Source organism: Thermobia domestica, chromosome 17 (genome assembly GCF_964235325.1).
Source record: "Thermobia domestica chromosome 17, izTheDome1.hap1.1, whole genome shotgun sequence".
NCBI classification, from domain to species: domain Eukaryota; kingdom Metazoa; phylum Arthropoda; class Insecta; order Zygentoma; family Lepismatidae; genus Thermobia; species Thermobia domestica.
The window spans coordinates 104,563,614-104,579,914 of record NC_137470.1 but is presented as its reverse complement, the minus strand read 5'-3'; the positions used below and the strand labels follow the sequence as shown (position 1 = coordinate 104,579,914).

The 16,301-nt window shown below is 38.6% G+C and overlaps 1 protein-coding gene across 8 annotated transcripts in view; it reads left to right on the top strand.

Moving 5' to 3' along the window:
• The window catches only part of LOC145674276 (BTB/POZ domain-containing protein 8-like), a 257,841-nt gene that overhangs the window by 102,790 nt on the left and 138,750 nt on the right, over nt 1-16,301 (top strand). For all 8 annotated transcript variants that reach the window (XM_081744118.1, XM_081744116.1, XM_081744115.1 and 5 more), the window contains one exon: nt 15,845-16,036. In XM_081744118.1, coding sequence (XP_081600244.1) covers nt 15,845-16,036 — 192 coding nt within the window. The remainder of the gene's footprint in view (nt 1-15,844; nt 16,037-16,301) is intronic.

The window sequence follows — 16,301 nt, the reverse complement described above, 5'->3', positions numbered from 1 at the left end:
GGAGGCTTAAGTGGGCAGGTCATGTAGCCAGAATGGAAGAGAGTAGGAACGCTTTCAAGGTCTTAACTGAAAGAACAATCGGAAAACGACCATTAGCAAGACCTAGGCGCAGATGGGAGGACAATATTAAGATGGACCTAGCAGATATAGGAATACAAAGTAGAAAAAGGATCCAGTTGGCTAAAGACGGAAGTCAGTGGAGAGCTTTTGTGAACGCTGCATTGAACCTTCGGGTTCCATAGACCATGGAGTTCATTAGTTGGTTTACTTCCGGTCCGTTATTTCTGCGAGAAAAGGCCACAGTTTTAAAAAAAAAAATGACCGCTTTGTTATCGAGTGAAAGATTATGTCCTTATTTACATCACAACGATTCCTTGCATCGCTGAAGGGTGAAGGAGCGACTTATTCATTATTTGCCAATTCAAGTTTCTCGAAGCAGTATTTCATTTATTGTGCCAATGTGGCTGCTCTGACCTTTTCTCTGGCAGCTTCAAATGATTCTGTCCTCTACATGCAGTCATAGTCATTTTATTAATTTTCGTTACTCAGGAGTTGTGAAAATCACATTAACCTGTGCTCATGGCTAAGGAAAATTTATAATAATAAACATTCATGTACTTTGAAATAAAGGTGCGCTCAGGTTAGCCCTTTCAAAGTTACTTTAATTTCCTGGTGTTAGTGTTCTGGCTACAGGCCTATATAGGAGTCGACGCTTTCACCACAATTAATACATTATTTGCCGTATGTGCGAGTGGTTCCGACTTCGATTCTCGCTGAGAACACGACAGTAGTGCGAAGAAGGTAGTTGTGACGCAAAGTGTGTCATTGAAATTTTAGGGGGGAAGGGAAAACAATTTAACCTTGTGAGATGATAAGTTAAAAAGATTTTATAAAATTATTATTAAATGTATGGTTGTCCATTCTGCCTGTATATGTGCACTCATGTAGAACGCATAGTTTTGAAGTTGAGACACAGAGAAAATATCAAAATCTTAGTTTTTTCTGTGGTTAAGGTTTTTATAGGACTATCCAGAGGGAGATCTTCAGTTTTTTTTTTTTTTTTTTTTTTTTACCCAGAAAACTCAGAATATTGTAGTAGGTGAATGTATAAAACGGCAAATTTGTCTGAAGGAGGTTAAACGTTTTTGTTTATATTTCATTTAAAAACCTTATATTGTGGTATGTCGTTTTCACCGATACCAGGGGGTGGCCCTGCGTAGCGTAGTCGCTAACGCTCTCGCCTTTGGTACGAGCGGTCCCGGGTTCGATTCCCGGTGGATTCACTCGGTCGAAAGAGTGTAAAACGCTTTTTCAGGCCAGCCATCCTAAATGAGGTTTTCCTGTGTTTTCCTCATTCACACCAGGCAAACGCCGGGGTGGTACCTAACTTATAGGTCCCAGGCCGCTTCCTTCCTTCCCCAATTCTTTTTTCCTTCCCTTTCCCCGGATAGTGTACTCGCCGAGGAACGTAATTCCTCACAAACGTGACAGGCTAACATGACCATAGATGCCCAAAGCCCAGAAATCTAAAATCCTAAATCCGTCCAGAGGGGGCACTTTACTCACGATCTTGACGATTTTCTCCACAAAAAAAAAAAAAAAAAAAAGTCAGGTGGTATTGATGTTTCATTAATAACATGACAATATGGCGTAACTCATTTCCCCTAAAAAGGGGTAGTTTATTCTTGGGGTGTGCGTTTGCGTTGAATTCCATGATATTTCTTTTGTTTATATTTAATAAACAAATATTTAATATATTGTATAAGCTATTTCTCACGAAGTCGTTCACAAAAGACGAATTTTGGACGTAATTGTCCTTTACGCTAATGTGTCGATGGCAAGCCCCCATTTCAAACTGTAACTTCATTCATTCATGTTGTGGGTCAAGGTAAATGGCAACGTTGCATTTTCATTTAACATTGGACGCATAAAGAGTGTACAGCTCAAACGGCTCGTCCGATTTAAAAAAAAATCATTTATTTTAGATTGAAAACATCATATTTGGAGACAAGTTTCCCCCTTACATTTTGTTACAACTCTGATAATAAGAGTTACCCCTATGTCAGGGGACTTTTGAGACACCCTATATATATAGTATGATAGTAAATGATTTCATCTCCGTATTTTTACATAATATCTTTTCAAGGGGAGTTTAAACCCCAAAACTTCCTTACGAGCACCACTACGTAAGATTGTCACTTTATGACATAAACCATTTCATTTGGGATACGCTATTTCATCAAAGTGACGTGATGGAAACCTAGCTCGAAGTATGTACTAAGGATGCTCCAGAATTAGTTTCAAAGTTTTCAGCCGTTTTCCCTTGATGCGTTCACAAACATCAGTAATTCACGAGGTTGTAAGCGTAGCATAGCGAGGTTGTACATTTCCCTAACTTAAGATATTCACATCATAATTTATAACTAATGCATGTCTAACAGGGAAATTAGAGGTTCCGTAAGAAAGAGACCAATATAGGGAGGTAGCCAAGTTGAGAGGTTTTACTATATGATTTGCATGGGTCAGCTATGCTGTAGAAGTTTGTATTAATATAAATGTAACTATAACAAAGCGGCTGTTCAATGATAACTGAAACTAAGACTGTTACTTCTTTCATCTCCGTATCCGCACTTCCGAAATAGGTTGCCTAGACCCAGAGTTCGAAAGTTGTATTTCTACTTGTGTGTACGTTACACGGACATACAGTGGTGTTAGTTGGGTTGCATACCAACTAGGTCTCAATTGGGTTGCATACTAACTAGGTGTAAACGCATTGGTTTGCGACTCTAAATAGGAAGTCAGAAAAAAAAGCAGTTGGTATCATCCAAGACCATTGTCGGAACGAACGTAAGAACAATTATTTTTTCTTATCAACTTCTACGGATTTATTACGAATTGTTCTATGGACTTTATTATTATACTCATTAAACAAATCTTGTAATATATCTTTCCATTTATATTTTCCTTGAGTATTACATTTTTTCCACGTGTTTTGTTTAAGAGTTCTGTTAAAACGTTCTACGATATGTTGTTTTAAGAAGAAACATACTCAAAATGGAGGGCTCAAAATTGAGAAATTCGCGAAGTATAATCTCTCTATGATTTACAGTTCCCGAGATACATATATACAAGGTGTTCCATAAGTTCGTTTACATAGGCCATCTCGGTAATTATTGAAGATACGAGAAAATGATAAGAGAGCAATGTTGTTGGAAAGTATGCGTTTTCAATCTAAAATGTTGGAATTTTCGGAATTCAACCAACCGTTTGGGCTCTACACCCAAACCGTTTGGTAAAACCGCCAATGGAAAGAAAAATGCAACGTTGCCACGAGTTTGATGGACAACAATGAAGGAAAATGCGTGTGGTTTGAAGTATCCTGGACCAAGGAAAATAGATGGGACGGCCACAATGAAGGATCTGAAGAAGTATCACACGCAGCGTCAATCCAAGGCAGTGGCGTTACCATCAGAAGAGGAGGGGACAGGTACGAAAAAGAAATTGAATTTATTAATGGCAAACTGGTATTAATTGCTTATAGATGTCAACGAGATGAGACAAGAGGAAAATTGAATAAAATTAGAAAGGGCGTAAGTGCCAAAACTCAAAAACAGAGAAAAGTCGATAAATATGAGTTATCGCAATACAAGTTAAACGCGTAGAGAGAGAGAGAGAGAAAATTTAGTAACTAACTTCTTTGAAAGACCTCTCATTCATTATGTTCGTAACAAGACGAGCTTTCCTCCCAGTGGGAGTTCATGTGGTTCGGATAGCATGTTAATCAGTAGGTCCACGTCTCATATAGCCTCGCTGCTGAACTCAAAATCAAATCAAAACGAGCTTTCCGTCCAAATCTCACGTTTTTAAATATATATTATTAAGCTTCGATGTGTGTCTCAATCACATTCACTCTTTCGTATAATGGAGACCGCGGTAGCTCAGTGGTAGAACGTTCATTTCTGGTGCATGGGGTCTTTGGTTCGATCCCAGCTCGCGCCTAGTGAAATTGGTGGGGGACAAACCGTGTACGTGGATTTTCTCGAGGTTCTTCCGTTTCCTCCCACTTTTTTCTCATTCCACCATTTCAATTATTTTTCATCTTCACCGTCTCCTTTAGCCTAGCTTGCATATCCATCGGACGTAAAACTTAAAGATTCCATTAAATTTCTTTCGTATAATATTATCAATCCCCTCTCCGCTTCCCCTTTAAGGAGCAGAATTTTCATAAACTCTGGAACACGTATTATTTCACTTTTAATGAAGAGTTTATGTACCGAATTTCACCCTTTCAAGTTTAACGTATCTCCACATTGGTCACTTTCTGAATAAGAAAAGGGAAATTTGGATATTACAGAAAAGCCTTTTCAACCTTAGGAGAGGAAATTTCGGAAATTTTGAAATACGAGTTTTTTAAAATTTCTAATTAAAACTCTACTCGTTTGTAATGTGCCGTGTTACCCCCTCCCACTAGACAAGAAACCAAAAATATTTATAACATAATGATGTTGAATATCCACGCATACAGAAATTGTCACTAACGTTAGAAACAAAAATCCTCGGTTACATACCCACTGTCACTAACGCGCCTGCTCTCCATCAACGCATTCCTCACTAAGGAGACATCTTGTGTCCTCTCTCTTGAACCCAATTAGTGGAAAACTTGTTTGTAGTGACTCCCCCGTAGAAACTGACAGTGGTCATGGTAAAATCATTTGAGGTATTGATAATCTCGTCTTTGATAAAGAATATTTCAGCAAATTGTTTGGTGAAATATATAGAAACTAATTTCCAGAGAAGGATCCTGGCTTACCTTACCCTAACCTAACCCTACTCTATTCTAAACTTACTTCACTCAACTCTATCCTAACCTAATCCTACCATACCCTAGAATAGCTTTATTTTCCTGTACTCTATCTTAAAATAACTCTAGAATACTCCGCCCTAACCTAACCTTACTTTACCCTAACCTAGCTTGACATAACCTAACCTCACCCTATCTAATTTTATCCTACTCTACTCTAACCTAACCTTACTTTACCTTACACTCATTCAGTGGCTGTGACCTAGGGTGACCAACCGTCGCGTAAAAACGGGATTGTCCTGTTTTTTCACTACCATTCCCGGTGTCCCGAAAAATTTTCCCGGGACACCCAAATGTCCCCTATTTACGTACATTAAGTACAAGAAAGCTTCCCAATCTAAAGTTTCTTAATTTATATTGTTATTTTCTAATCACATAGCTTAGAAAATACTAATATTATTTTCTAAGCTATGTGATTATATTGGAATATGTCTAATTACTGAACAACGTCATTACGACGTTTGCGATATTGGATGTGGTGGCTGCACTGTTTTCCCTCCTAGGCCTCCCCCTCCAAGACTCCCACTCCACAGACGACAGTGGAAGGGGCTGAAAGTCTTATGAAAAACAAACTGTTTTTACTCTCTGTTTCGGGCGGTGGAAGACTGAGGTTCTGTCACCAGTACAGTACAGTGTTTCCATGATTTGACTAAGATGTAACATACTGTCATTTACGAAAGGGGAACAAAAGTATAGAACTATAAAAGTGAAAGTAGAAAGAAAACTAGTTGTAAGTGAAATAATGTTTAAAAGTAAGAAAAAGCAAATAAAGGGAGTTGGAGTCCGATGCTGAGAGTAGTTCCTTATAAGTTCTGCCGGTGACACATTTTGTTGATTGACAGATATTGATGAATGTTATATATAGGCCCTATATATTTTTGTAAGGTTTTCAAAATTTCATTTTTTGTTAGTTGCTGATAGTTACTTATTATCTAATTAATTCCACAACCTTATCAATAGGTTTTAAAATGAAAAAAGTGTAAATTTGCCCTTTTTGTGAGAGATACAGAGAGAGAGAGAGAGAGAGAGAGAGAGAGAGAGAGAGAGAGAGAGAAAGACGGAGAGAGAACGCCGAGGCAAAAATATATATTTAGGGGAATAACCTACCCAAACGTAAAAAAATGTCCCGTTTTCTCTAGTTGAAGATTTGGTCACCCTACTGTGACCCCGCGTAGCGTACTCGCTAACGCTCTCACCTAAGGTGCGAGCGGTCCCGGGTTCGATTCCCGGTGCGGGCACTCGGTCTAAAAAGTGTAAAACCATTTTCAGGCCAGCCTCCCTGAATGAGGTTTCCCTAGGTTTTCCTCATTCACACCAGGCAAATGCCGGGGTGGTACCTCACTTACAGGTCCCAGGCCGCTTCCTTCTTTCCCAATTCTTCCTTCCTTCCCTTTCCCCGGATAGTGTGCTCACCGAGGGACGTCATCCCTCAAACGTGACGGGCTAAATGGCCTTAGATGCCGAAAGCCCAGAAATCTAAATCCCAATCCTAATCATTCAAGTGGCTATACAAACATACCATAAGACGACTCCCAGTAGTTTGTGTAACCACGAATTGCCTTTTAACATACATACTAAAACTAATTAGATTTTTTATACTTCACTTTATTACAACAAACTAATTACCATTTGAAACACTCTGCGATAACAATAATACTGCCCATGCTTGCGCGAAAGCAGCAAAATTGAATAATTAACACGGCGTCCATCCATCACAATTTATTACGCTAGGATTTAAATAAAATATGACTACCTACAAGTAAGCTAGTTTCCGGTACTCGCTATTTAAAATTGATAATTTGTGTTAATGAAAATAAAGCATACATTGTACCTCTACCTATCGGAAAGTATCTCCTCAGATATATTTTTTCTGGCGCCCTTAAACTTTAGGTGTTCACAGTTGGGTATTGGAACTTTGTCCTTGTGTTTTTAATACGTATCTGTATGTTATTACTTTAGTATGTCTTCTGCATAAATAAGCTCGTTAATCCTTAGTCTCCTTTTAGTAAAGATTATACTCGTAAAATGTTCAAATCTTGGCACCCATGCTATTAAACTGCACTACAAAATCTTCATAATGAGCAATATTAAGCTACTAATACGTACTTCTCTATACTCTACTCTGCTTTACCTTGCGGCAGGGGCATGGCAGATAAGTAGTAAAGCACTCACCAACTTCCGAAGTACTGGGTACGATCGCAGACCATGCGCGTGTGTTCACATCGTGTCTACTTGTAATGGTTTATTTATAATTTTAGGGTTGACATCGGAAAGCCCGTTTAAGTTAATATGGTTATTCAGAAACGAATATTATTATTTTCGACCATGAGAACTTATCAAATCTTCATTTATTTTTGCTTATTTATACGTAATTCTGGTCATTACTGGCATCTATGTCCTTAAGCAAGTCACGTATGACATCCTTCGACGAACGCACTATCCAGAAAGGTAGGGAAGGAAGGAAGTGACCTGGAACCTGCAAATTAAGTGCTGTCCCGTACTATCCCGGTATTTGTCTGGTGTGAATGAGGAAAACCCAGAAAACACACAGGATGGCTAGCCTGGAAAACCCCTTACACTTTTTCGACCGAGTGCCCCCACCGGATCAAATGATTAAATAAAGAGATTTAAGTACATACTCACCTTCGCTAACGCGCCTGCTCCCGACGGCTGCATTATTGAACTATCTCAGTCAGGGGTAAAAGCGGATCTGTAAAAGTAGGGAGACGCTAGGTAGCGGCATGACGTCACGCCGTCCCCCTGACTATCCTTGCCCATTCTATTTTTTTAAGAACTGGGAGGACGCCGTACATACTTTCTGGAGGTGAGGGGACGGCATCCCCCGCACTTTTACCCCTGATCTCAGTGCTACCTGATTGGCTCTGCCCTAACTCGAATTACATACAGTCTAGCTAGTAATGATTACCTAATACAGGTTGGTCGGTATTGATTCATGAATTCACAGTGTGAATATTCCTTAGAAGTTAGGTACAGATGATGATGGTGATCATGATGATGAAACAGTCGCCGACAAATATACACGTGATACCAAGGGCGTCGATTTCTCTGTAAATTGGGGGGGGGGAGGCATTCAAATGCAGATAAAGATTTTAAGACAAATTGCACTCAAATTATGCCAAATATTGTATACTCATAAATACAATAGGGGAGCCCACATGAGTTTTGGGGGGGGGGATCGGCACCCTTGCATGATACAAATAATACGAGTATGTATACGTAATCTGGAGTTCAGCGGTAGTGTTTTATTATTAAATATACGCATCCTATCAGTTCATTTAATAATTATGGCATCCTAGTTATCAACGGAGGGAAAAAACGGAAAAGTGCTCGTTATTTATGCGGTATGCGAAATTCTCGTTTCAGGACAATATTCAGCATTTAGTGTAAAGAAATTATTAATCGGAAGCGAACCGAACCAAGATAGGTATAGGTACTTTTCTTTTTTAAGTGTTTCCAGCACGGTGGCCATAAAGCAATAACGAATATTATCGTTTGTCTCTTCTATAAGTATAGATATACTCATAAACGTAGAAACTACTGTTGTAAACGATAGCTATCCGCAAGACCTTTTAAAATATGTATACGTTTCTGTTATCTGTTTTTACTCATCTTTCTAAATACTAAGATTTGTGATGCTGTTTTTGTTGTAGAAGTCCTTACGTTTGATTCGTAGTGAGAATACGTGTTTTTCTCGTATGTCTCTTGTAGGTCTATATGTAAGCTCTAGATCTCTTGTGATATCTGTGTAAAAAAATAAATAAATAAATAAATAAGATAAAAAATAAAAAATAGACCGCTGATCCTGCTATGAGGAAAGCCGTTCTCATCTTGACATAATGTTTGTTTTTCCTTTGTTATTCTACTTAGTTTGTATTTGTAGAAAACGTTTCTTCACAGTTTCTTTACTTCTACACAACTGACTGGCTTTACTTTTATAGAACTACTACCATATACCTCTTCGTCTTATTGTGGACAATATTTTCACCTCTTTCTCTTCCTGCATTCCATTCCACTCTTCTTCGTCGGCTTAATTGAATGTATGTGAATAACACAAATATGCAAAAAAAAAAAAAAAAATAAATATTTGGTCTAGGAATTAATTCGTGCGGTTGGTACGCACACATTGAAGCTGTAGTACAAACACAAAATACATAAATACCTTAAGAAAAATATTGTCCATCGCTAGCCACCACTTTCGCCCATCTGTCAGGCAATGTACGGATTCCGTGGCGAAAGAAGTCCTCATCCTTGGAAGCGATCCAGTCAGAGACCCATGTTTCGATATCTTCTGAAAAAGTAAACCGCTGTCCAATCAAATCGTTGTTCATGCAATCGAACAAGTAGTAGTCCGAAGGAGCAACGTCTGGTGAATACGGTGGGTGGGGTAAAACTTCCCATCCGACATTTTCTAAATAGGTTTTGACCGGTTTTGCGACATGTGGGCGAGCGTTATCATGTTGAACAATAAGTTTATCATGTCTGTTCTCCCATTCTGGTCGTGTTCTGGCCAGAGCTTGCTTCAAACGCATTAATTGTCGTCAATAACGTTCTCCATTCATAGTTTCACCCGGTTGCAGCAGCTCATAGTACACCACACCTTTCATATCCCACCATATGCACAGCATAACCTTTGCACAGTGAATATCTCGTTTTGGTTGTGATGGACCTGGTTCACCTGGTTTCACCCAGGCCTTTTTTCGTTTAGGGTTCTCGTAATGGATCCACTTCTCATCACCCGTAATAATTCGATGCAGAAACCCATTTCTGCTCTGTCGTTGAAGCAGCAATTCGCAAATGGTTTTTCGTCTTTCAACGTCTCTGTCTTTCAATTCATGTGGAACCCAATGTGACATCTTTTGAATCATTCCCATGGCTTTCAAGCGTTTGGAGACTGTTGTTTGATCAACGACTAATGCTGCTGCAAGTTGTTCCTGCGTTTGACACGAATCCTGCTCGAGCAATGCTGTCAATTCTTCGTCTTGAAATTTTTTTGGCTGTGCAGCTCGCTCTTGGTCTGCCAAGCCAAAATCACCACTTCTAAACCGTGCAAACCACTTCTGACACGTTCGCTCAGCTAGAGCATGGTCACCATACACTTCCACCAAAATACGATGACTTTCAGTCGCACTTTTCTGCATGTTAAAGTAATGCAGCAGGACACCCCGCAAAAACACTTTATCAGGCACAAATTGCGCCATGTTCACTTAACTACAAACTGGTGTTGTTGACGCTTTAATCCACTGCCCTATACTACGAACGATACGCGATGACAGGGGTTTGCAACACATGTGTGGATACACGGAACTGTGGGACGCTCCGTTCGTTGCGCCATCTCTTGTCCACCCGCACGAATTAATTCCTAGACCAAATAAATAAATAAATAAATAAAACTACCCCATCTCTCCTAAGAATATGCAATTCGTAAAACTTTTTTTTTTCCAGCCCAGGGTACTAGGAGAACATTACACAAAAGGGGGTTATTGATTAGTGTTACTGATATGTTTTTGCTTTATAATACAGATATACATTGAAACCTGTTTGTTTTCTATCATCGGTTCCACTGTAAAGTGGCCAACTTAGAGAAAATAAATTATTACGGAAACAAAATCTATTATAGATCTTAATAAGCGCTTTTAATGCAGCTATTAATAATTATTACCTTATACTAGTTCCTATTTTATAAATAATACATGGCATTTTTTTTTCCTGGAAGATAAAAATATCCTGTGAAATAAAGAAATAAATCTTAGTCATTCCCACAGTTTTATTTCTAATTTCAGAATGCTGATTAGCTCCAAGCACTATGGCACATTTTTGCCCCCTTCACTTATGACGATAGATGAAATAAGGCAAAACGTCAGTTCCAAGCAGTACTCAAAACATCCACACACTCTCACTCTTCCCTTTCAGCGCTGAAACACCAAATGTGACCGATTGTACATCTGGAAAATGGTTGTTGACCAAGAAGCAAGAAAGAACAATTATTATTATTATTATTATTATTATTATTATTATTATTATTATTATTATTATTATTATTATTATTATGTTTATCTGCCTTTCTTTTAACACTTTACAACATATATCCGATCGTTATTTCTTCTAATTTTCCTGCAAGCTCTCCAACGGTAAAAAGGATTCGAAGACGCGACGAAAATAAAAGGACATCTCAGTGCATCTGAACTGAACCACAACGGCACTAATATATTGATACACTTATCGACAAAATCATAAAAGCAATAAAGATTACAAGCAATTGTGTATTTTTGAAAGAGTAATTTCAATTGACAGGTCAACCCTTTCTCACACTTCGTTTTACTGGCCTCCTAGAACCAAACAGTAAGATATCTTCTGAAAGGGTTTCTAAGGAATAAAGATTACGTAGGTGCCCAACATAGAAAGGTTAATTTAGCATTAGCGGCTTGTGAGCAGCTACACTGCAGCCTTCAATGCGGCCAAGTTCCAAGATAGATAGGTGGCCAACACACACGTAGTTTTAAACTAATGCATGTCTTAGGGGAAAATGAAGGTTTCATACTAGAGAGACTAATATAGGCAGGTGACAGAAGTTAAGAGGATTTACTCTTTAATTTTCATAGGTCAGCTATACTAACAAAATTTGTTGTACCGTAAACGTAGCCATAACAAAGCGACTGTTGAATGAAACTGAAATTTAGTCCGTTATGTCCTTCATCTCCGTATCCGGACTTTCTGAAATACAGTAGGTTGCCTAGGCTTAGAAGTGGAAAGAGCAAACGAATCTTCCATACGCAAAATCTTGTATTTCTTGTGTGTATGTTACGATGACTTACACCGATGTCATTTGGGTTGCATAACAACTAGGTGTAAATGCACTATTTGCTCTCCAAAAACGAAGTCAGGAAAAATGTTAACCTTTCGGTGTCTGTTCCTTACGCTAATATTAATGCCAATATTACCTGAAGCTATCAGTGAATAAGGACGTTTTTGTTTTCTTAACAAAGGAATCTTCCATACGCAGAACCTTGTTATTTCCCTTGTTTGTATATTACACTGATGTCAGTTGGGTTGCATAATTACTAGGTGTAGACGCATTGTTTGCTACTGCAGAAAAAAAAAAGTTTCTGTGTTTGAATCTTACACTAATATCTCTACCAAAATTACCCGCAGCGAGAAATAAATAAGGGTATGTTTCTGATCTTAATTAGAACTAGTTTCTACCATCAAACTCGACAAATATTTGTGCCCGCCCAGGGCCGGTTCGAGGGAAAAAATTTTGGAGATGCACGCCTATCACTTGGCACACTCTATTACTTGCCCCCTCTTCCACCTCTCCCCCGTAAAGAATGTGACCAGAATTCCTCTGTACGTGAATGTGCCACTATTTCTACTACCCGCGCTAAATATATTGCACTTTTACCAAGCGGAGTACACTATATGACTTTGGTACTTTATTGTAGTACGTCCATTAAAAAAATATGATATGATACTTGTAAAATATAAATACGAAGATTAGCGCTTATACAAATAATTGTATTTAAATAAATGAAAAAAAAACATATGACTCTAAAATATGCATCTCAATAGTAAGAATCAGATTTGAGAGCAGGCACGTATCTTCTCAAAAGTTTCAGCGAAAACCCAAAACATCAAGATTATATTTTTCTGACCTTGTACTCTGCAGAATATCTTAATATTTTTTCTACATCTATAATGTTAAGTACTTCACTTTCTACTTCCAACGTTGTTAATCTGTTCAGACTTGTTTGCAAGATGAAAGATCGGAACTAGTTTTTTTTTTTTTTTTTTTCGAAGAACTTTCCTCGCTTCTACTTGACTAGAGTCTTGAGCAAGGTTCCTAAACCAATAAGAAAATTCAGGAAAGTGTCAATAAATTAATATGTTTAAGAATGTTTTAAAAAACATTACGATAAATAGTTTACACCTGTGATGGGTAAACTATGGCCCGCGAGCCAGACGAGGTCTCCATGAAAGTTCTATGCGGCATCGACGTGATTTCTAACATGGCGAAGGAAGGTACTCTATACCATTGTTGTTTTTTTTTTTTTTAATTATTATTATTTTCTTGTTTGGGTCCTGGCTGAAGAAGTTTCCCCATCACTAGTTTACAGCGTAGGGTTTTTCTTTACAGATTTTTAATACTTTTTTTTTCTTTTTTTGTACGAGGTCGAATTACTCTGTGTAAAAAGTTTTCTGGCGTTTCCATTTTTCTCTTCAGATCACAACAAAGATTTCAATAACCTTATAAAAAAAAAAAAAACGAGAAACCGACGGTACTTTGCAGTTACCTCGTATCTTTTTTTTTAAAAAAAATCTTTACAGGAGAAGAAAAAACGTTTGAAAAAGTTGGAGATTAGTTAAAAGTCGCTAACTTTTCAAACTTTTCTTCTTCTGTAAGTTGTGTTTTGGTTTTGAGATACGAGGTAGCAGCAAAGTACCATCGAAATGGACTAAGTCGACTGATTTTTACCGCTCGCATATTCTGGCAATGTTGTAAAATAATGCTGAAAAGCATTCATATTTCTCCTCCTAACACACCTTTTACTCAATAACACAACGTAAACACAACAGCAAATACTCTACAGAACACACACAGTAATTCGTCAGATAAGTATATATACGTATATAAAATCTCCTTTATGTATATTCACTCTGTCTATCCTGAAGACAATATCTCAAGAACTATTGGGTGGATCATCATCAACTTTGGAAGTCAAAATTAAAAATCGAGTTCGTTGATGATGATGATCCATCCAGTTGATCCCAAGTAGACAATCTTGTTCCCCATTTATTCCTCTGGTATAGTACACAAACTAGCGTAGCAAATCCCCCTTGTGTGATATGCAACACACATATCTTAGCTGTTAATTTGGTTGCCTATGAACCAGACAAGAGTTCGATTTTTCAAGGAGTGTTATTTACTTCTTATATGAAAAATATGAAATACATATATATGAAAAGTGGATAATATCAATTTTCACGTTGCGTACGCTGTAACAAAGCAAATATCTTTACGTAGTTTGCGATCTATGGTGACGATTTCAAACTACACTTGCGTTAAGAGAAACCATGTCTCCACCATCGAGAGTGCTCTATTTGGTGCCCTGCATCTAGACAATTGCTCGAGAGCGAAGATTCCACTGTAGGAGACTGGCACGCAGAGTGTAGTCATGTCAAATGGCAACCATTCTTGACAGGCTTTCCATAGCCTTTTATTGGTGCGGGGTCTCCTGTAAGACAAGGCTCGTTTCAGGAGGCCGAATGTGCAAAAGTCTATCGGTAACGCATCTGGTGACTTCACTGGAATGTCTGTGAATGGAATGGCTCGAATTCCAGTTTCTGCTGCCATTTGTTGGAGGAAGAGGCGGGTTGAGCGAGATGTGTCACTTGACCCCTTGTCTTGATGCACCCACACATGATGCTTATCCCTCCTGTTGAGATAGGGAATTTTATGGCGATAAATGGGTGTCAGGACATTAGCCTGATAATATTCCGGATTCACCTTCGTATTTTTTGCTACACAATGTATGGTCAGCTTGCCCTTGTACGAGTATCCTGCAATGATCATAAAACGTGTGCTAAATCTTTTCTTGCACTCAGAGAACATCTTTGATAGTCCCTCGCATCTGTCGATCGATAAAAAAAAAAAAAAAAAAAAAAAAATGCACATGGCTTGTGATAGTCATTCAGATAAACATATGCCTCGTCCAGTATTACAACAAACTTCCACTTTTCATCGCCCAGGTCCCACTCATACAGCCTTCGACAGTTGGTGCGACGTTCCTAGATGTGTTTCATGAACACGGTCCTTGAATCGCTTTACCAACCTCATGTCGCGGTGAATGATGGTGTGCACTTCAGTGATCTGTGTGGCCGGTTCGCGATACTCCTCTGTGCGGATGGATTCTCCCTGGTAACCAGAACTCTGACTTCCCGAATTCTAGCTCGTGTGCGGCTAGTAGCAGGCCGGGGGTTGACCTGTTTCTGCCCTTCAGAAATCATCCCACACCTAACCTTACCTGTCCCCTTTCAACACCCGTGATATGCCATTTTTGGACACAGTGAATCCACGCTTCTTGCACAGTTTAATAAAGGCAGTATAACTGTAGTTCACGTCGGAAAGGGTAGTTATGTAGCCCTCCCAGTAAGCATTTATTTTCGGCGGCATCTGTCTCGATATTCACTTTCCACACCTGTCACACGTAGTCAGTGGTCCAAGGTGCCTACACAACTGGCAGCTTCCGTCTCTTCCCGCTTGGTGGTGCGCCGCAACGTGTGTAATTTCGTTACCATAGATAAGAAACAACCCCTTTCTATACTGTGTCACTCCTACTTGTTTCTCCTTCATTTCATACTTCCTTCTGCCCCTGATAAAGCATTTAGCGAAATCGTTTGTAGTGATCTCTTCATTGTCTATGGGGGTTTTCACTATTTTCTGATAAGTAATCCATTTTCTATTCCCTCTTCCGGATTCCTTCGGAGAGTTGAACTACAAGCGAAACAAAACACGTAAAAAGTTGAAATAAGCCATCGATGTTGTAAGACAATATTGCGTTCTTTACTAATATTTCTGTATAATATACTAGTTTCTAATATTTACTGTTCGAGCCGTGTTATTGGGATGAGGGAGTTAGGTATTGAAGCATCGTTAAATTCTATTAAAGTTTACGAGCTCATTCGTGGCTAGGCAGTTAGCGTACGCGCCTTTGGCGTGGGAGACCCGGATTCGATTCCCGGCGGGAGATCATGTGGTTCGGATTCCACGTTAATCAGTAGGTCCACGTCTCATATAGCCTCGCTGCTGAACGAGACGTTAAACTCAAAATCAATCAATCTATTAAAGTTTACATTAACATTTATAATCTTTTCAGTTGTTTCTTTCAAACTTGTTTAGGGACAATTTCTGTGGTAAATCTGATACCCAGTAATGTACTTAAGAAGTTTTGTTTTATCCTTTCACAGAGTTTCATTGAGCTGCTGCAGCGAATCCAGGACAGAGTACAAACGAGCTTAATTCGTGAAGCGCCTAAAGCGGCCAGATGTAAAGCATGGAATCAGATGGATCCAGAGCTTCGAGCACATATCCAAGAAGCAGCTTGCCTTGTCTTAGACCCAGATGATGGTCAGAAGTCACGACATTCAAGCTTAATGCGAGTAAGTGTAAAGTCAGAAAACTTATGTTTTTCTTAACAGTTCGTTGACACGTCAGACTATATGCTAACGCTACTTTTAAGTTCTGATCCGTGAAAATTTAAAAGAAATATTGTCCACTGAAGAATTTTATTTGGAGCCAAGAATGAAATAGAATGACTTTTTTTTGAAATTTTCTTTGTTCTTTGAAAACATTCGAAACTTAGGATAGATAAGGGTAAGTTAAACAAGAAATAGATGGTAATTAAAAAATGCATCGGGTATTAAG